This window comes from Puma concolor, chromosome E2 (assembly GCF_028749965.1).
Source record: "Puma concolor isolate L17-30 chromosome E2, mPumCon1.1.hap2, whole genome shotgun sequence".
NCBI lineage: Eukaryota > Metazoa > Chordata > Mammalia > Carnivora > Felidae > Puma > Puma concolor.
In genome coordinates, this window is record NC_141681.1 from 36,775,113 (window position 1) to 36,797,120 (window position 22,008).

Consider the following 22,008-nt stretch of genomic DNA (forward strand, 5'->3'; position numbering starts at 1 on the left):
CAAGTTAATATTTCATTCAGATCACCTGAAGCAGAGACTTCATAGGTGCAAAGCTTTGCAATCTTCATATATTTCATTCATTTTTAGAGTGCTTCGCATTGAAAATATAAACATTCTTGATCCCACATCCAAAATCCAATATCTGATTATATGAATAAGTCATTTATAAAATAAGTTTTAAAAAGGAAAAGGAAAAAAGATATTTTCAGAGATGAAATTTACCACTAGAATTTGGGAAATTCATACCTCATCAGTGTTATAGATAATCTGGAGTCCTGAGGAAATCATTTCCACAAGGTAAAGGAGATAGAGTGACACTGCATTTATCTGAAAAACAATATTAAAAGGTTAAAGGAAATAGCAGAAAGACTATGTTATGAAGGAGCTAAAATTACAAGTCATTGCTCTAATAGTGGCAAACAAAAACTATTTCTTTTTTTAGTTCCTAATAAAATCCCAGCTTTGAATATAAAACTCTAAAATCCTCAAATTCCCTGTGATGGTTAATATCTGATTAGGAAAATGGCAACAAATAGAACTGTTAGCAACTGTTTCTGTAACATTTGTTTTAGAAGATTTATTTTCAAATTCTGAATCTAATGTACCCTACTTTGAAGTAGTTTTGCCCCACAGGCAGCTATGTAATGTCAATTCATCTCAAATGTATGTAAATGAAAGTTATTTGGCATGTAAGACATTAGGACTTTGCCAGTACACCATAAATAATAGGCAGCAAATCTTGAAAACAGTCTTATTCTCAGAGAATGCACAATTGATGTAAGCAGCTGCAGGGACATACTGATTTTAATCAATGGCATAGCATAGAATTTAAAATATATTTATGAACAAATGAGTTTTATAAACAAATGACTTACTTTTTTCTTTTAGTCTATTAAAGATAGACATTATATGATAGAAAAGAAAATAAAGACAATAATGTCCACTTTAACAAAAAAAGATTCTCACAAAAATCCTGAAGGGGATGTGTAAATTGTCTTAAGTAAACAAGTAGTGAAAGATAAACACTACAACAAAGACAAACCTTGAAAATATGCTAAAGATGGGGCGCCTGGGTGGCGCAGTCGGTTAAGCGTCCGACTTCAGCCAGGTCACGATCTCGCGGTCCGTGAGTTCGAGCCCCGCATCAGGCTCTGGGCTGATGGCTCAGAGCCTGGAGCCTGTTTCCGATTCTGTGTCTCCCTCTCTCTCTGCCCCTCCCCCGTTCATGCTCTGTCTCTCTCTGTCCCAAAAATAAATAAACGTTGAAAAAAAAAAAATTTAAAAAAAGAAAATATGCTAAAGAAGCCAGTCACAAAAGACCACATATTGTATGATTCCATGTATATGAAATTTACAGAATAGGAGTATTTATAGAAATAGAAAGACTGGTGATCGCCTAGGGCGGGGGGCTTTGGGGGAGATGGGGAGTGACTGCTAATGAGCACAGATTTCTTTATGGGATAATGAGAATATTCTGAAATTGACTATGATAGTGGTTGTACAACTCTGTATTATAAAAACCAATGAATTGTACACTTTAAATAGGTGAATTGTATGTTATATGAATTGTTTCTTAATAAAGCTGTTATATAATAAACAAATACATACATAGGAAACAGTAAAAAATTAGCTAGGAAAATGATTATTTAAAAACAAAGAGAAAGCACAATGTAATTTTGTCCTTATGTGATTCTAACCCAGAAGATTATGACCCTCCCACAGCTTTGGTGTCTTGTACCTTCCTCGACTTTCCTCCAATCCTTACCAAGGAACTGACAGAAAGCTGGGGCAGAAAATTATTTGTGTCTGAGACGCCTTGGACAAAGCATGCCTGTGCTATCAGGTGTGCTGGGTATCTTTGCCCAATCATCTTTGCCTTAGACATCTTTGTCACAGGCATTTTACTGCAAACATTTTCAGTGTGTATATTTTCTCCACTAAACTAAATGGCCATGAGGCAATTTGGCCATAAAAGATAAAAAAATAACTGGTTGACAGTTTGATTTGACAGTCTGGTTTTATTTCTCCATTGATGTGAAACTCCCACTTTTATATTATATGTCTTATATTTTCATAATCATCTTTTTGTATTCCATACTTTTATATTATATAAATCTTCGACCTCATAATGGTCTATGTAATGACACAGAGTTTTGAACCCACATTTCCCAGAGAACCATCAAATGTCTAGGAATAAACATGTGACAAGATGCCAAGAACAAACAACAGGGTAGATGTCTTTCACAACGCAATGCAAAGACCAATTACCAATATGCACCCTAGTATTTGGAAACTGATATCCCTCTCAGTGAAGGAAGAAATTTTAGTGAATAATGAAAAAAATTAATGCCAAATGAGGAGAAAATTAACAAGTAAGAAAGATGTATTAACTCTGAACCAAAGATTTTGAAAACAAATGCTCAGGTACATCCAAAAAATAAAACCAGTTATTTGCACAATGTTCCCATGAATCTATACATATTTTAAATGCATTTAGCATTTGGTATTTCACAAAAAAGACTTTTTAATTTTGTCATTCATTTTTCATGTTATATTATGTCCTTTTTAATGTCCCTCTTTTATTTTTGTGATTTTATCTTTCAAAGTAAAATTGCCTTACAGCCAATTAGTTATGCGGTGAAAATACATGCAGCGAAAATTCTTGCAGCAAAGATGCTCACTGAAACTACCTAAAACCACCACCAGGTCCTGGCAGAGTAGGTGGCTCTCTCAGGAAGCAGAACTATCCTAGATGTCTCCTGACTTCTCAGCATTCAAAGTCCAGTGGGTGTAAGGGTCTTGTCAAGGTCCAAGTAAGCCAGACAGAAAGATACAAGATTCTGGGGTTAGGTTTTTTAGACTGACATAAACTGTTGAGTGGCCCTTCTCAGAACATGGTGGAAAAGAGCTTCAAACCACTGCCAGGTTTACCCAAATATTTTCTTACATGTAAACACTGATACTGGCCTATTAGAAATGACTTCAAAGGAATTTCATCACTATGGATAACCATTTACAAACTACACTTCCAAGAGCTCTTTGCTCTCATTTCTGGGATGCTTCTGTGAGAAAATATCATCAAGTGGCAAACTGTACAGAAACAGCCAAATAACAGGTTGACCAGCATTTATTTAAAATCTGCTATGAGCCAGGCACTAAGCTTAAATTCTGGGATACAAAAATAAATGAACCATTATCTTCTGGAAATCCTATTTCAAACAGTAAACATATTTGTCAAAGCAAAAGGTACATAAAACCTAATTATGTTATAATTATAAGGAGAAGGTTGAGCAACATATAATACTAATAATTCCCCAAGGAATTGGTTAGAAATAAGTGTAAGAGTTTCTGCCACATAGAAATGGGGACACTGTGCTTTCTATGTCTACAGAAGTCATACTAAAGTAAGACATTTCAGATCTCTAGAGAGAGAGGGACTATAAAAAGGACATACTCTTATTTTAGTAAGGAATATATGAATAATAAGTATTCTGTCCTAAAGACAGCAGAATCAAATGATGAGCAGGAAGAAAACTCATTAAAGATAAATAGCATCGGGGCGCCTGGGTGGCGCAGTCGGTTAAGCGTCCGGCTTCAGCCAGGTCACGATCTCGCGGTCCGTGAGTTCGAGCCCCGCGTCAGGCTCTGGGCTGATGGCTCGGAGCCTGGAGCCTGTTTCCGATTCTGTGTCTCCCTCTCTCTCTGCCCCTGCCCCGTTCATGCTCTGTCTCTCTCTGTCCCAAAAAAAATAAATAAAAACGTTGAAAAAAAAATTAAAAAAAAAAAAAGATAAATAGCATATATAATACTTATAACCTAAAAACAAGGCAACAGGATGTCCAGCTAAAAGGAGTACACAGATATGAGAAAAAAAAAGTGAAAACAAAACAAAATCCTACAGTGCATGGTTAGCCTAGGTATAAAATTTAATATAATATATAAGACAAAATTTATAGACTCCAGCAATGCCTTTTGGAATTACATTTTAGGGGTATGTTTATAGCTTTGTTGAAGGTTGATATATCAAAAATGAGCTGTCATGTAACAAAAATTTCTGATTTGCTGTTATATCACTGTCAACTGTCTTTTATTCTCTAGTTCCTATGTGTTGAAGTACTTCTAAATTTTATAAGTGCAAGCTTTTGTCATGGAAAGAACTGTGAGAGCCCTTCTTTTAGACAGTAATAATATTATAAACCATCCACTTGCCCTTTTTTGCTTGCAGACCAAGACCTCAGTCTGACTTAATGCTCAATCACAATAACTAACTCAGCTCTGGCAGTTTTCATTTCACTTCTCCATTTTATGGTTGGTTTTCTACTTTTATTTTAAACAATTTATGAAATCTACTTTATGAAATTTATAAATACCCTAAAATCTTCTACAACCTGAGTGCACACAGAGAAGAAGAAAACCTGTAGTCTTCTCCTTTTACCTGAAGATGGCCATATTCCTCATGGGAGAGGATCTCATCTCCCGTATGCACATTGAAAACAGAGTGAAGACAGGTTGCTGGGCGTGGGTCCTGCTTAAACTGCTGGACCTAGAATCAAACACAAAATTCAAATAGTACTCATAACTCACATTTTCATCCAACTTTGGAAGTTATAAATTAATTTTCATGAAACTTTTTAATGACGAAAGCTATAGCTTAAAAGCAGAGGACAGAGCAAAGCAGAAATGTTATTTTTTTCTAAAGAAAGCAAACAGAAAAAAACTCATAACTACTAATTTTAATAGTTAACATGATTGTTGAATATTTAATTATTTCACAAATAGCAAATAAAGTGTAGTAGGGACCTTGTTAACGTGGTAGCAATGGCTTTTGCAACCGTTTTGTATCATTTTATTTTAGAGTCAAATAATGGTTTAGTCTGTGGGACAGGATTTCAGTGATTACAACCCACTGTATTGCTATTTGAAAATGCTTCTATGATACTCAATGAAAAAGTGCTTCAAATCTCATTCTAATTCAGTTGGTGTTCAAAACTTCAAATGCTATTTCCTTCTCTAAGGATCACAAATTGTAACCTATGCTCCTTTCTTTTCATTTCCTTTGCCACATATACTCTCCTTACAAGGCACCAATTCCAAGAGAACATAGATCATACCTGTACTTATCAACTGCATATAAAATCTAACCATTTTAGAATACTAAGTAAATGCTAAATGACCTAACAACCTCCAAGGGAAAAAAAAAAATCTATCTACTTTTTTAGGGCTTGTTCAATTCAATTTGGCAAACACTTTCTGATACCAATCATATGCCAAGTACTATGCCAGCCCCTGAAATTATGAGATGAATAAAAACAGAGAATGGATAGAATAACACAAAGCTATATGTGAAGCTTTTCCTCCTTGAAAAGATATGTGATGATAATATCTGCATGGTTATGACTTTGTCTTGTTTCACTTGGCTAAGAAAGCACATGGAGCTATATTCTCTTCCTCACCTTCAAATTTCTTCTCATATTTAAAACTCTATCTCCAAAAAACACCTTCTTTTATAAAGTCCCTTCTGAACTGTACCTCAAATTCCTTTCCCTGGACTCCTACATCAGGGTGCTTATTCTTCAAAATTTCTTCTTTTTATACACTCTTACTATCTTTAAGCTTCTACAAGTTACACTATCCGATATGAGCTACTAGCTACAGGCAACTAATTAAATGACAATTAAACAAAGTTTAGAAATTCAGTCCCTCATTTACACTGACTACATATCAAATAGACGTATGGGCTTAGTGGCTTCTTCAAAGTTCAACACAGTAATACAGAGCATGTCTACCATCACAGAAAGTTCACTGGACACTACTGTGCTAAAGGGCTAATATATTTTTGCACACCCTCAAGAGCCCTGCAAATACCCCATAAACAAATGCATAGCCTTCCTTATGACTGAAGTCAAGAAAATGAAAGCAAGGCCCTACCATTAGATAGTTAGGAATGAGAGGATGAGGATGAAGGTAGAGATGTATACCTTCTATCTATAAAATGACCAAGACATCCAGTATTAACAGAAGAAGATGAGAAGGCTATCCATTCTCAGTATCTGAAACTGCTGGCAACAGTCTTAGGCTACACAAATAGAAATCAATGCGGTCTTTTACACTACCATGATTATTATCTCAAAGTGATGAACATTACTCTGGGCTTTCAGAAAAAAATATGCTTAAATTAAAATAAAATACATTTTGCCTATTGATAAAAATCTAAAAGAATAAGGTTTTTATCAGTTTAAGAAAGTTATTACGACAGGGCACCGGGGTGGGTAAGTCATTTAAGTGTCCAACCCTTGATTTCAGTTCAGGTCATGGTCTTAACAGTTCATGAGATTCAGCCCTGTGAAGGGCTCTGCGCTGACAGCTTGCAGACTGTTTGGGATTCTCTCTCTCTCTGTCTGTCTCTACCCATCCTATGCTTGTATGAGCTCTCTCTCTCTCTCAAAATAAGTAAATAAACATTAAAAAAAAAAAGTTGCTGCTACAGTTGATAACATAGTGTTTGTCATTTGTCTTCAAGATACACAAGTACCCAGTATGAGAATTTATATTCAATCACTGTGCCAGGGGAAAAAAAGAAGACCCAGACTATAGAAGCTTTGAAAATTAATGAGGCATTATTATATGTGAATTGTAGAGAACAACTATTCTTGAAATCAGTAAAAAAACAAAACAAAAACAAAAACAAACAAACAAAAAAACCAAGGGACATTAATCAGTATTTTATATGTTGGGCACCTGGAAAGGAAAATAAAAATAAAGAATAATTAAGGCAAAATTTTCTAAACCAAAAAAATCTAAAATAATGTTTTCTCAACTTGTATTTTTAGATTTTTCCTGGAAACTTAAATAATTGTGAATAAACAGCTTATCATTTATGAAAAGGTGAGTAATTTGTCATCCATTCTTAATTTATACACCTAACACAGAATTTAGGTGGGAATATCATCTCATAAGGGAATCCCGGAAGAATAAATTTTATAAAATTTTAATGACTTTTAATAAACTAGAAACTACTCAGTAACATTTTAGACAAATTTTTTATATAGATAGCTAGGGACAGAAACATTCATAGCCCATTATAAAGGAAATCTTTGCCTTCCAAACTACTCAAAGCAAATTGAATTTATTTTGAAAAATTCTGAATACTTCTCCCAGGGTTGGGGGTGGGGGTGGGGATGGTATTAGAAAATAGAGTAAATGAGAGAATATGAACATTTAAAGGTAAAAAACAATTCCTAATATGACTAAGTAGGCATTAAGATAAGTGGAAAGATAATAATAGAAATCAGATTGCTCTACATTCTGCAAATCAAGGACAACTCTATTCATTCAAATGCATAATGAATTAAAATCTTTTCAGTAGTATTTTTAGAAAATGTGTCAGGAAGCATGTCATGATTTTACTTCAGAAGACAAAGAAAATAAACCTTAAAGTCAAATAAAAAATTATTGCTATAAATACACTTCACGTTAGTTTTACAAAAAAGGCAAAAAATATATATTTCACATTTTAAAATATGCAAACATATTTTAAATATTCTACTACATATTTCTACAGCTGCAGAATAATGAAGAAAATGGTGGTCATCAATGAGGTGAAGGTTTGGTAGCAGGCAGTGAGCCGGGCATGTGTGGTTAAATCTCTGAGTCAGTCCTTTACAGTCACATGTGAATTATGAAAATATCCTTCATTCCTACTCTAGAAGGTTATGGGGATCAGAAAAGATTACAACAATAAAAATGCTTTAAAATATGTAAAACCCTGTATTTTGTGGTATGCATACATACCTAATCCTAATATGATCTACACCTTTTTACAACTCACATTTACTTTGTCTAACATTATAACTACATAAAGGAAAGAAATGTCAATTCTTTATAATTTAAGAAATTCAAGGCAGTTTAAGCTGTATTCAAAAGAACACATAATTGTGAAGATTGGTTAGTAAGGTTGAGTAATATTCAGAAAGGGATATTAACAATTGGTTAAGCCACAAAGACCCTTTTTTATCATCATTTCCTTCCTTTTGATAAACATTACTTATTTAAGTCTATCAGCTTGCTTAATAAACATATGAAATTCACTGGTCTCACAATGTTTCCTTGAGAAAAAAGTTAATTCACAGACATTAGGCATTCATGAGATGATAAATGTGAAATAAACAGTAAACTTCCCACACTTAGGAAAAAAAAAATTAATCACAATTACTTCAATATATATGACATACTAGTTTAAGTCAAGTATGACAATATGATTTATTTCAAGCACTGAAAAACCTTTATAATAATGATTTGCAAAGTCAAATCTCAGTAGACAATTACAGGTTTGTTACATATCTCTATTATGAGCTGGTGAATAAATTTACTTTTTCTGCCAACTAACATTTTCTTGTTGCCACATTCTGATAGAGTATAATTTTTTTTCAGTTTTGACTTCAGATACAGATCTTAAAAAAATATACAATCACAAAAACTTAATGTAATATTTACATAAAAACATAAAATATTAAGTGATAAAAACATAAAACATTCATAATTACTAATGTACATCTTTGCTACTGAATCATCAAACCTGGGGATGATCTTGGAGACTCATATACTCACTGATGTATATGGACCCAGGGACACAGATATGTAGGTAAGTAGGAGAATTATCATCTTATATTTGCATAGAATCTTAGACTTTTTATTATGTATATTATTTTAATAATTACTATAATTACTGATTTTTATGTATATTATTTTACTTTCCACAATATCCCTGTAAAATCTATTTTCTCAGCCAAAAATTCCTGTCCTCTTTACATGTAAATGATGAAGTATTTTTAAAGTTCAATTAAGCCAGGGCAAGCACATGTGCAAAAGGATTTGGATAAGAATTTTCTTAAGTAATATATTGGTTACAATTATGGATATTGTAACGTTCCTGAGAAACTGAGTCTTTATCAAGCAAACACCAGATCCAACATACAAACAAATTAAAGCCTAAATAACAATTCTCAGTCAACTCTTGCTTACGGTGTTTCTTTAATTTCAGTATTTCAAACCCTGGGCTGGGAAGGCAGGGCTGTTTTAAGCTATCTAGACTGCTCTAGGATGTGACTTTACCTTTTGAAAGTACATTCTTCTTTAGAAGATGCTATTGCTATACTGGTTAAATTAATCCTTCAGAACGATGTGAGAATTCCAGTCCACACTACAGTGTTTTACCTTATCGGCCTGACGCATATAGCAGTAGAGAATTCCTCTCATACATTTTATAGCCGAGTGCTCCAGCTCATGGGTCCTTCCCTTGTCATCATCAATGCGCCTGGGTAAGAGAGATAACTCATGAAACAAATTGGAAATGCATTTGAAAAGGAAGCAGAGCTTCCAGTAATTAAGTATTTAACTATCTGACTAATCCTATGTTCTGGCCACATCTACTAATTCTGTAACAGTGAAACTCCATTTTCCCAGCAGATGTAGAAATGCTGCAATAAAAAAAAAAAAAAAGTCCTATGATGAAACTTGTGTTGATTTCTCCTTCTTTTAAGGAAGTTAGCCAATTGCTTCAAAATAGCATACAATATTTCTACACTGACTCGGCTAAAACTTTAAAGGATATTCTAAATTGGAAAAACCAACCAAAAGATTTTTTTTAATATGCTGTTACAGAGTAGAGGCGATTTTTAACACCAATCCCTTTAGGTTATGCAATGGTTGGATTCAAGGCAGCACAGATTAATGTAGGCACATGCGTTCTTTGGTATACCATGTGTTTAACAATGTCAAGGTGGGCACTTTAGTCAAAGATTCCTTTAAAAAAACACACATCCAGTATGACACATGATGTATTTGGGCGGTTTTATACTCTTGGGTCTTAGTTTAAAATCAATCGACCATTGTTTATATCTCTTGCTTTTAAAAATAAAAAAATCAGTTAAAATGTAACTATTTAGCAAGGTGAAGATATTCTTCTAACTTTAGGTTCCTTTTTTACCATGGATCAAAAGGTAGATGACACTTAACCATGACTGAAAAATGAAAGTAACTTATTCATTGTTTCATTGAATCTTAACTAAAATATCTGGCACTCATCCTCCCTTGATAAAAAGTATCACCCATCTCCTTAAAAAGTAGACTACAATTTCTTCCTATTCTAACTGCGAATCTCATATACCACTATGAGAAACGATAATGATCATTTTAACATACCACTGTCAATGTCAGACAAAAGTAAGTTGCTATTAGAATATCATACCTTCCTCAAATGCAGGTACTGTAGTAAAACTACCATGACTTTGCTCTATGATCTATTTTTCTGTCTAATGTCCAACACAAGTGTTTTAATAGAGGTAAATTATAGCACAGGTAACAGTGGACCATACAAGAGAAAGAGCATACTTTGGGTAGAATAAACTCAATGAAATCTGTGTCCAATTCCAACCTCATCTAAAAATAAAGCAAAATAAAATTCAAGTTTTTCTAAAATTGTCTTTTTAAAGTTTATTTATTTATTTTGAGAGAGAGAGAGAGAGACCCAGGCAAGAAAGAATCCCAAGGAGATTCCACCCTGACAGCCCCATTCAATGCAAGGCTCGAACTCACAAACTCTGAGATCACAACCTGAGCCAAAGTCAAGAGTCAGACACTCAACTGACAGAACCACCAGGCACCCCATTAAATTGTCTTTAAAATAATTTTCTGCCCCTAATTTTAATGAGCATTTAACCAAAACTAAAATATTCCAGAATAAATCAGACACTACGAAGAGTTCTTCTCTTTTAATGAAGTTCCCCTATTTCTCCTTTCTTCACCAAATAAAATAGAAACCAGAAGAATATTTCACTTCTGACTGAGAAAGTAAAACAAACAAACAAACAAACAAACAAACAAACAGGTGCATTTGAGTAAAAACATTTAGGCTGCCAGGATATATTTATTACCTTTTCACAGATTTAAGGTGAATATGATGACCTGAAATAATTCCTTTATTTTCTACCAGGATCTAGCAATATTCCACTCTCCTTAATAAGCTCTGTGGAGGTAAACTCAAGTTTTAATATGATCTGATGAATACTTTTAATTCTAAAAAATGAATAAATGGAAGAATAATAATCCGTGAATTTACTTATCACACACTTCAAAAACATGTCCTAAAAACAAGGACATCTGCCTTTATAACCATAATATTATCACCACAGCCAAGGAGTTTAATATTGTTACTAAATTATCTAATATATATGCTATATCAAATTTACCCAAATATACCCAAGATATACCTTTTAGGATTTATTTCTAATGTGGGATACAATAAAAGATTGCATTTGAGTGCCATGTTTATTTTGTTGACTAATTTAACATTTTATTGCCTTTTTCTTTTTTTAAATGAAGTATGATTAACATACAGTGTTATATTAGTTTCAGGTGTATAATATAATGAGTCAACAATATGGTACTCAGTATTCCTGAAGATAAGTGTATTCTTGATCTCCTTTATCTATTTCGCCTATCCCCCCCATCCACCTACCTACTCTCTGGCAACTTTCAGTTTGTTACCTGCATTTAAGACTATGGTTTTGGGGCGCCTGGGTGGCGCAGTCGGTTAAGCGTCCGACTTCAGCCAGGTCACGATCTCGCGGTCCGTGAGTTGGAGCCCCGCGTCAGGCTCTGGGCTGATGGCTCGGAGCCTGGAGCCTGTTTCCGATTCTGTCTCCCTCTCTCTCTGCCCCTCCCCCAATCATGCACTGTCTCTCTCTGTCCCAAAAATAAATAAAAAACGTTGAAAAAAATTAAAAAAAAAAAGAGTATGGTTTTTTGTTTGCCTCTTTTTTGTTTGTTCATTTATTTATTTGGTTTCTTAAATTCCGCATATGAATAAATAAACCCACACTTATATGGTCGATTAATATACAACAAAGGAAGTAATAATGTGTAATTGGGAAAAGGCAGTCTCTTCAATAAATGGTGCCAGGAAAACTAAAGGGTTACATGCAAAAGAATAAAACTGGACCAGTTCCTTACACTGCACACAAAAATAAACTCCAAATGAATTACTGTGAGACACAAAACCATAAAACTTTTTTAATTAATTAATTAATTTTTAAAATATGAAATTTATTGTCAAATTGGTTTCCATACAACACACAGTACTCATTCCAACTCGTGCCCCCCTCAATACCCATCACCGACACTCCCATCCCTCCCAACCCCCATCAACCCTGTTTGTTCTCAGTTTTTAAGACTCTCTTATATTTTGGCTCCCACCCTCTAGAACTCCTTTTTTTCCCCCCTACCCCATGGTCTTCTGTTAAGTTTCTCAGGATCCACATAAGAGTGAAAACATATGGTATCTGTATTTCCCTGTATAACTTACTTCACTTAGCATAACACTCTCCAGTTCCATCCACGATGCTACAAAAGGACAGATTTCATTCTTTCTCATTGCCACATAGTATTCCATTATGTATATAAACCACAATTTCTTTATGCATTCATCAATTGATGGACATTTAGCCTCTTTGCGTTAATTAGGCTATTGTTGAAAGTGCTGCTATAAACATTGGCGTACAAGTGCCCCTATGCATCAGCACTCCTGTATCCCTTGGGTAAATTCCTAGCAGTGCTATTGCTGGGTCACATGGTAGATCTATTTTTACTGTTTTGAGGACCATCCACACTGTTTTGAGAGCGACTGCACCGGTTTGCATTCCCACCAACAGTGCAAGAGGGTTCCCATTTCTCTATATCCTTGCCAGTATCTATAGTCTCCTGATTTGTTCATTTTGGCCATTCTGACTGGTGTGCAGTGATAACTGAGTGTGGTTTTGACTTGTATTACCCTGATGAGGAGCGACATTGAGCATGATTTCATGTGCCTGTTGGCCATCTGGATGTCCTCTTTAGAGAAGTGTCTACTCATGTCTTCTGCCCATTTCTTCACTGGATTATTTGTCTTTTGGGTGTGCAGTTTGGTAAGCTCTTTATAGATTTTGGATACTAGCCCTTTGTCTGATATGTCATTTGCAAATATCTTTTCCCATTCTGTTGCTTGGCTTTTAGTTCTGTTGATTGTTTCCTTGGCAGTGCACAAGCTTGTCATCTTCATGAGGTCCCAACAATTCATCTTTGCTTTTAATTCCCTTGCCTTTGGGGATATGTCATGTAAGAAATTACTGCGGCTGAGGTCAGAGAGGTTTTCTCCTATTTCTCCTCTAGGGTTTTGATGGTTTCCTGTCTCACATTCAGGTCCTTTATCCATTTTGAGTTTATTTTTGTGAATGGTGTGAGAAGGTGGTCTAGATTCATCCTTCTGCATCTTGCTGTCCGATTCTCCCAACACCATTTGTTAAAGAGACGGTCTTTTTTCCATTGGATATCTTTCCTGCTTTGTCAAAGATTAGTTGGCCATACTTTCATGGGTCTAATTCTGGGGTTTCTATTCTATTCCATTGGTCTATGTGTCTGTTTTTGTGCCACTACCATGCTGTCTTGATGATAACGGCTTTGTAGTAGAGGCTAAAGTCTGGGATTGTGATGCCTCCTGCTTTGGTCTTCTTCTTCAAAATTACTTTGGCTATTCGGGGCCTTTTGTGGTTCCATATGAATTTTAGGATTCCTTGTTCTAGTTATGAGAAGAATGCTGGTGCAATTTTGATTGAGATTGCACTGAATGTGTAGATAACTTTGGGTAGTATTGACATTTTAACAATATTTATTCTCCAATTATTGAGCACGGAATGGTTTCCATTTCTTTATGTCTTCTTCAATTTTCCTCATAACCATTCTATAGTTTTCAGCATACACATCTTTTACTTCTTTGGTTAGGTTTATTCCTAGGTATTTTATGCTTCTTGGTGCAATTGTGAATGGGATCAGTTTCTTTGTCTTTCTGTTGCTTCATTATTAGTGTTAAAAATGCAACTGATGAAGACATCCTGGGAAGATGGCAGCATATGAGGATGCTAGGCTCACCATGCGTCCTGCTGATCACTTAGATTCCACCTACAGCTGCCTAAATAACCCAGAAAACCGCCAGGAGACTAGCAGAATGGAGTCTCCGGAGCCAAGCGCAGACGAGAGGCCCACGGAAGAGGGTAGGAAGGGCGGCGAGGCGGTGTGCGCTCCACGGACTGGCGGGAGGGAGCCTGGGCGGAGGGGCAGTCCGCCGGCAAGGAGAGCCCCCGAGTCTGGCTTGCAAAAGCGGAGGGGCTGGACGGAGTGTGTTCCGACAGCAAGCAGGACTTGACATCTGAAAGGTTATAAGCTAACAGCTCTACTCGGAGAGCGGGAGGGCTGGAGGACAATGGGAGGGAGAGTCCTTGAGCCCAAGACAAAAGAACTCAGCTTGGCAGGGAACAAAGGTGCTCGCCAGCGCCATCTCCAATGCCCATTCCCCAGCCAAAATCCCAGAGGGAACCAGTTCCTGCCAGGGAACTTCCTTGCACCCCGCAAACACCCAATGCTGTGCTTCTGCGGATCCATCCCTCCCGCGTCTGACCCCTCCCAGTGCCACAGGGCCCCTGCCAAAGCGGATCTTCAATGGAAAAGCAAGCTGAGCCTGCCCCTCCCACCCCTGTGCACCTTGCCGATTCACCCCAGGTAATATGCCAGATCCCCAGCACAAGCCTGGCAATGTGCAAGTAGCCCAGACAGGCTGCCACCCCACAGTGAATCCCGCCCCTAGGAGAGGGGAAGAGAAGGCACACACCAGTCTGACTGTGGCCCCAGGAGTGGGCTGGGGGCAGACATCAGGTCTGACTCCGGCCTGCCCACCAATCAAGACAGCACAAGGGAAGTGCCCAACAGTCCCGCAACGCTCCAGGGACTGTCCAAAATGAACGGAATAATTCCCCTCGGAAAAACGTCCAGGAAATAACGACAGCTAACGAACTGATCAAAAACGACTTAAATATAACAGAAAGTGAATTTAGTATAATAGTCAAAAAATTAATCGCTGGGCTTGAAAACAGTATAGAGGACAGCAGAGAATCTCTTGCTACAGAGATCAAGGGACTAAGGAACGGCCAGGAGGAGCTAAAAAATGCTATCCATGAGCTGCAAAATAAAATGGAGACAACTACGGCTCGGATTGAAGAGGCAGAAGAGAGAACAGGAGAACTAGAAGATAAAATTATGGAAAAAGAAGAAGCTGAGAAAAAGAGAGATAAAAAACTCCAGGAGCTTGAGGGGAAAATTAGAGAACTAAGTGATGCACTAAAGAGAAATAATATACGCATAATTGGTATTCCAGAGGAGGAAGAGAAAGGGAAAGGTGCTGAAGGTGTACTTGAAGAAATAATAGCTGAGAACTTCCTGGATCTGGGGAAAGAAAAAGGCATTGAAATCCAAGAGGCACAGAGAACTCCCTTCAGACGGAACTTGAATCGATCTTCTGCATGACATATCATAGTCAAACTGGCAAAATACAAGGATAAAGAGAAAATTCTGAAAGCAGCTAGAGATAAACGTGCTGTAACATATAAAGGGAGACCTATAAGACTCGTGACTGATCTCTCTACTGAAACTTGGCAGGCCAGAAAGAATGGCAGGAGATCTTCCATGTGATGAACAGAAAAAATATGCAGCCGAGAATCCTTTATCGAGCAAGTCTGTCATTTAGAATAGAAGGAGAGATAAAGGTCTTCCCAAACAAACAAAAACTGAAGGAATTTGTCACCACTAAACCAGCCCTACAAGAGATCCTAAGGGGGATCCTGTGAGACAAAGTACCAGAGACATCACTACAAGCATGAAACCTACGGACATCACAATGACTCTAAAACCATATCTTTCTATAACACTGAACGTAAATGGACTAAATGCGCCAACCAAAAGACATAGGGTATCAGAATGGATAAAGAAACAAGACCATCTATTTGCTGTCTACAAGAGACTCGTTTTAGACCTGAGGACACCTTCAGAGTGAGAGTGAGGGGATGGAGAACTATTTATCATGCCACTGGAAGTCTAAAGAAAGCTGGAGTAGCCATACTTATATGAGACAAACTAGACTTTAAAGGCTGTAAAAAGAGATAAAGAAGGGCATTATATAATAATCACAGGGTCTATCCATCAGGAAGAGCTAACAATTATAAATGTCTATGCGCCAAATACCGGAGCGCCCAAATATATAAAACAATCAAAAACATAAGCAACCTTATTGATAACAATGTGGTAATTGCAGGGGACTTTAACACTCCACTTACAGAAATGGATAGATCATCTAGACACATGGTCAATAAAGAAACAAGGGCCCTGAATGATACATTGGATCAGATGGACTTCACAGACATATTTAGAACTCTGCATCCCAAAGCAACAGAATATACTTTCTTCTCCAGTGCACATGGAACATTCTCCAAGATAGATCACATACTGGGTCTCAAAACAGACCTTCATAAGTATACAAAAATTGAGATCGTACCATGCATACTTACAGACCACAATGCTGTGAAGCTTGAAATCAACCAGTGGAAAAAGTCTGGAAAACCTCCAAAAGTATGGAGGTTAAAGAACACCCTACTAAACAATGAATGGGTCAACCAGGCAATTAGAGAAGAAATTGAAAAATACATGGAAACAAATGAAAATGAAAATACAACAATCCAAACGCTTTGTGATGCAGCAAAGGCAATCCTGAGAGGAAAATACATTGCAATCCAGGCCTATCTCAAGAAACAAGAAAAATCCCAAATACAAAATCTAACAGCACACCTAAAGGAAATAGAAACAGAACAGCAAAGGCAGCCTAAACCCAGTAGAAGAAGAGAAATAATAAAGATCAGAACAGAAATAAACAACACAGAATCTAAAAAAACTGTAGAGCAGATCAATGAAACCAAGAGTTCGTTTTTGAAAAAATAAACAAAATTGACAAACCTCTAGCCAGGCTTCTCAAAAAGAAAAGGGAGATGACCCAAATAGAAAAATCATGAATGAAAATGGAATTATTACAATCAATCCCCCAGAGATATAAGCAATTATCAGGGAATACTATGAAAAATTATATGCCAACAAATTGGACAACCTGGAAGATATGGACAAATTCCTAAACACCCACAAGCTTCCAAAACTCAATCAGGAGGAAAAAGAAAGCTTGAACAGACCCATAACCAGCGAAGAAATTGAATCAGTCATCAAAAATCTCCCGACAAATAAGAGTCCAGGACCAGATGGCTTCCCAGGGGAGTTCTACCAGACGTTTAAAGCAGAGATAATACCTATCCTTCTCAGGCTATTCCAAAAAATAGAAGGGGAAGGAAAACTTCCAGACTCATTCTATGAAGCCAGCATTACTTTGATTCCTAAACCAGAAAGACACCCAGCAAAAAAAGAGAACTACAGGCCAATATACCTGATGAATATGGATGCAAAAATTCTCAATAAGATACTAGCAAATCGAATTCAACAGCATATAAAAAGAATTATTCACCATGATCAAGTGGGATTCATTCCTGGGATGCAGGGCTGGTTCAACATTCGCAAATCAACGTGATACATCACATTAAGAAAGAAAAGATAAGAACCGTATGATCCTGTCCATCGATGCAGAAAACGCCTTTGACAAAAGTCAGCACCCTTTCTTAATAAAAACCCTTGAGAAAGTCGGGATAGAAGGAACATACTTAAACATCATAAAAGCCATTTATGAAAAGCCCACAGCTAACATCATCCTGAATGGGGAAAAACTGAGAGCTTTTTCCCTGAGATCAGGAACATGACAGGATGTCCACTCTCACCTCCGTTGTTTAACATAGTGTTGGAAGTTCTAGCATCAGCAATCAGACAACAAAAGGAAATCAAGGCATCAAAATTGGCAAAGATGAAGTTAAGCTTTCACTTTTTGCAGATGACATATTATACATGGAAAATCCGAGAGACTCCACCAAAAGCCTGCTAGAACTGATACATGAATTTAGCAAAGCTGGAGGATACAAAATCAATGTACACAAATCAGTTGCATTCTTATACACTAACAATGAAGCAACACAAAGACAAATAAAGAAACTGATCCCATTCACAATTGAACCAAGAAGCATAAAATACCTAGGGATAAATCTAACCAAAGATGTAAAAGATCTGTATGCTGAAAACTATGGAATGGTTTAGAAGGAAATTTTAGAAGACATAAAGAAATGGAAACCATTCTGTGCTCAATAATTGGAGAATAAATATTGTTAAAATGTCAATACTACCCAAAGTTATCTACAAATTCAATGCAATCCCAATCAAAATTGCACCAGCATTCTTCTCAAAACTAGAACAAGCAATCCTAAAATTCATATGGAACCACAAAAGGCCCCGAATAGCCAAAGTAATTTTGAAGAAGAAGACCAAAGCAGGAGGCATCACAATCCCAGACTTTAGCCTCTACTACAAAGCTGTCATCATCAAGACAGCATGGTATTGGCACAAAAACAGACACATAGACCAATGGAATAGAATAGAAACCCCAGAACTAGACCCACAAACGTATGGCCAACTCATCTTTGACAAAGCAGGAAAGACTATCCAATGGAAAGGAGACAGTCTCTTTAACAAATGGTGCTGGGAGAACTGGACAGCAACATGCAGAAGATTGAAACTAGACAACTTTCTCACACCATTCACAAAAATAAACTCAAAACGGATAAAGGACCTGAAAGTGAGACAGGAAACCATCAAAACCCTAGAGGAGAAAGCAGGAAAAGACATCTCTGACCTCAGCCGTAGCAATTTCTTACTTGACACATCCCCAAAGGCAAGGGAATTAAAAGCAAAAATGAACTCCTGGGACCTCATGAAGATAAAAAGCTTCTGCACAGCAAAGGAAACCACCAACAAAACTAAAAGGCAACCAACGGAGTGGGAAAAGATATTTGCAAATGACATATCGGACAAAGGGCTAGTATCCAAAATCTATAAAGAGCTCCACACCTGAAAAACAAATAACCCAGTGAAGAAATGGGCAGAAAACATGAATAGACACTTCTCTAAAGAAGACATCCGGATGGCCAACAGGCACATGAAAAGATGCTCAACGTCACTCATCATCAGGGAAATACAAATCAAAACCACACTCAGATATCACCTCACGCCAGTCAGAGTGGCCAAAATCAACAAATCAGGAGACCACAGAGCTGAACAGGATGTGGAGAAATGGGAACCCTTTTGCACTGTTGGTGCGAATGCAAATTTGTGCAGCCACTCTGGAAAACAGTGTGGAGGTTCCTCAAAAAATTAAAAATAGACCTACCCTATAACCCAGCAATAGCACTGCTAGGAATTTACCCAAGGGATACAGAAGTACTGATGCATAGGGGCACTTGTACCCCAATGTTTATAGCAGCACTCTCAACAATAGCCAAATTATGGAAAGAGCCTAAATGTCCATCCACTGATGAATGGATAAAGAAACTGTGGTTTATATACACAATGGAATACTACATGGCAATGAGAAAGAATGAAATATGGCCCTTTGTAGCAACGTGGATGGAACTGGAGAGTGTGATGCTAAGTGAAATAAGCCATACAGAGAAAGACAGATACCATACGGTTTCACTCTTATGTGGATCCTGAGAAACTTAACAGAAACCCATGGGGGGGGGGGGGGGAAGGAAAGAAAAATAAAGAGGTTAGAGTGGAAGAGAGCCAAAGCATAAGAGACTCTTAAACACGGAGAAAAAACTCTGGGTTGATGGGGGGTGGGAGGGAGGGGAGGGTGGGTGATGGGTATTGAGGAGGGCACCTTTTGGGATGAGCACTGGGTGTTGTATGGAAACCAATTTGACAATAAATTTCATATATTGAAAAAAAAATGCAACTGATTTCTGTACAATGATTTTGTATCCTGAGACATTGCTGAATTCATGTTATCAGTTCTAGCAGACTATTGGTGGAGACTATCGTGTTTTCCATTAATAATATCATGTCATCTGCAAAAAGTGAAATCTTGACATCATCATTGCCAATTTTGATGCCTTTGATTTCCTATTGTTGTCTGATTGCTGATGCTAGAACTTCCAACACTATGTTAAACAACAGCGATGAGAGTGGACATCCCTGTCCTGTTACTGACCTCAGGGGAAAATCTCTCAGTTTTTCCCCATTGAGGATGATATTAGCTGTGGGCTTTTCATAAATGGCTTTTATGATGTTTAAGTATGTTCCTTCTATCCTGACTTTCTCAAGGGTTTTTATTAAGAAAGGATGCTGGATTTTGTAAAATGCTTTTTCTGCATCGATAGAGAGGATCATATGGTTCTTTTCTTTTATTAATGTGATGTATCACGTTGATTTGCGAATGTTGAACCAGCCCTGCATCCCAGGAATGAATCCCACTTGATCGTGGTGAATAATTCTTTTTATATGCCGTTGAATTCGATTTGCTAGTATCTTATTGAGAATTTTTGCATCCATATTCATCAGGGATATTGGCCTGTAGTTCTGTTTTTTTACTGGGTCTCTGTCTGGTTTAGGAATCAAAGTAATACTGGCTTCATAGAATGAGTCTGGACGTTTCCCTTCCCTTTTGATTTTTTGGAACAGCTTGAGAAGAATAGGTATTATCTCTGCTTTAAATGTCTGGTAGAATTCCCTTGTGAAGTCGTCTGGTCCTGGACTCGTATTTGTTAGGAGATTTTTGATAACTGATTCAAGTTCTTCGCTGGTTATGGGTCTGTTCAAGCTTTCTATTTCCTCCTGATTGAGTTTTGGAAGCGTGTGGGTGTTTAGGAATTTGTCCATTTCTTCCAGGTTGTCCAGTTTGTTGGCATATAATTTTTCATAGTATTCCCTGATAATTGCTTGTATCTCTGAGGGATTGGTTGCAATAATTCCATTTTCATTCATGATTTTATCTATTTGAGTCATCTCCCTTTTCTTTTTGAGAAGCCTGGCTAGAGGTTTGTCAATTTTGTTTATTTTTTCAAGAAACGAACTCTTGGTTTCATTGATCTGCTCTACAGTTTTTTTTTAGATTCTGTGTTGTTTATTTCTGTTCTGATCTTTATTATTTCTCTTCTTCTGCTGGGTTTGGGGTGTCTTTACTCTTCTGCTTCTATTTCCTTTAGGTGTGCTGTTAGAGTTTGTATTTGGGATTTTTCTTGTTTCTTGAGATAGTCCTGGACTGCAATTATTTTCCTCTCAGGACTGTCTTCGCTGCATCCCAAAGCGTTTGGATTGTTGTATTTTCATTTTCATTTGTTTCCATACATTTTTTAATTTCTTTTCTAATTGCCTGGTTGACCTATTCATTATTTAGTAGGGTGTTCTTTAACCTCCATGCTTTTGGAAGTTTTCCAGACTTTTCCCTGTGGTTGATTTCAAGCTTCACAGCATTGTGGTCTGAAAGTATGCATGGTATGATTTCAATTCTTGTATACTTATCAAGGACTGTTTTGTGACCCAGTATGTGATCTATCTTGGAGAATGTTCCATGTGCACTGGAGAAGAAAGTATATTCTGTTGCTTTGGGATGCAGAGTTCTAAATATGTCTGTGAAGTCCATCTGATCCAATGTATCATTCAGGGCCCTTGTTTCTTTATTGACCATGTGTCTAGATGATCTATCCATTTCTGTAAGTGGAGTGTTAAAGGCCCCTGCAATTCCCACATTCTTATCAATAAGGTTGCTTATGTTTGTGAGTAACTGTTTTATTATTTTTTTTTTAATTTTTTTTTTAACGTTTATTTATTTTTGGGACAGAGAGAGACAGAGCATGAACAGGCGAGGGGCAGAGAGAGAGGGAGACACAGAATCGGAAACAGGCTCCAGGCTCTGAGCCATCAGCCCAGAGCCCGACACGGGGCTCGAACTCACGGACCGCGAGATCGTGACCTGGCTGAAGTCGGACGCTTAACCGACTGTGCCACCCAGGCGCCCCTTCAGTAATTGTTTTATATATTTGGGGGCTCCCGTATTTGGCGCATAGACACTTATAGTTGTTAGCTCTTCCTGATGGATAGACCCTATAATTATTATATAATGCCCTTCTTCATCTCTTGTTACAGCGTTTAATTTAACGTCAGTTTGTCTGATAT

At 37.0% G+C, this 22,008-nt stretch overlaps 1 protein-coding gene across 6 annotated transcripts in view; it reads right to left on the bottom strand.

The window, feature by feature from the left end:
• Positions 1-22,008, bottom strand: part of PHKB (phosphorylase kinase regulatory subunit beta) — a 265,138-nt gene that overhangs the window by 187,344 nt on the left and 55,786 nt on the right. For all 6 annotated transcript variants that reach the window (XM_025920805.2, XM_025920806.2, XM_086689519.1 and 3 more), the window contains 3 exons: positions 9,214-9,313; positions 4,436-4,543; positions 247-327 (listed from right to left, as the gene is read on the bottom strand). In XM_025920805.2, coding sequence (XP_025776590.1) covers positions 247-327; positions 4,436-4,543; positions 9,214-9,313 — 289 coding nt within the window. The remainder of the gene's footprint in view (positions 1-246; positions 328-4,435; positions 4,544-9,213; positions 9,314-22,008) is intronic.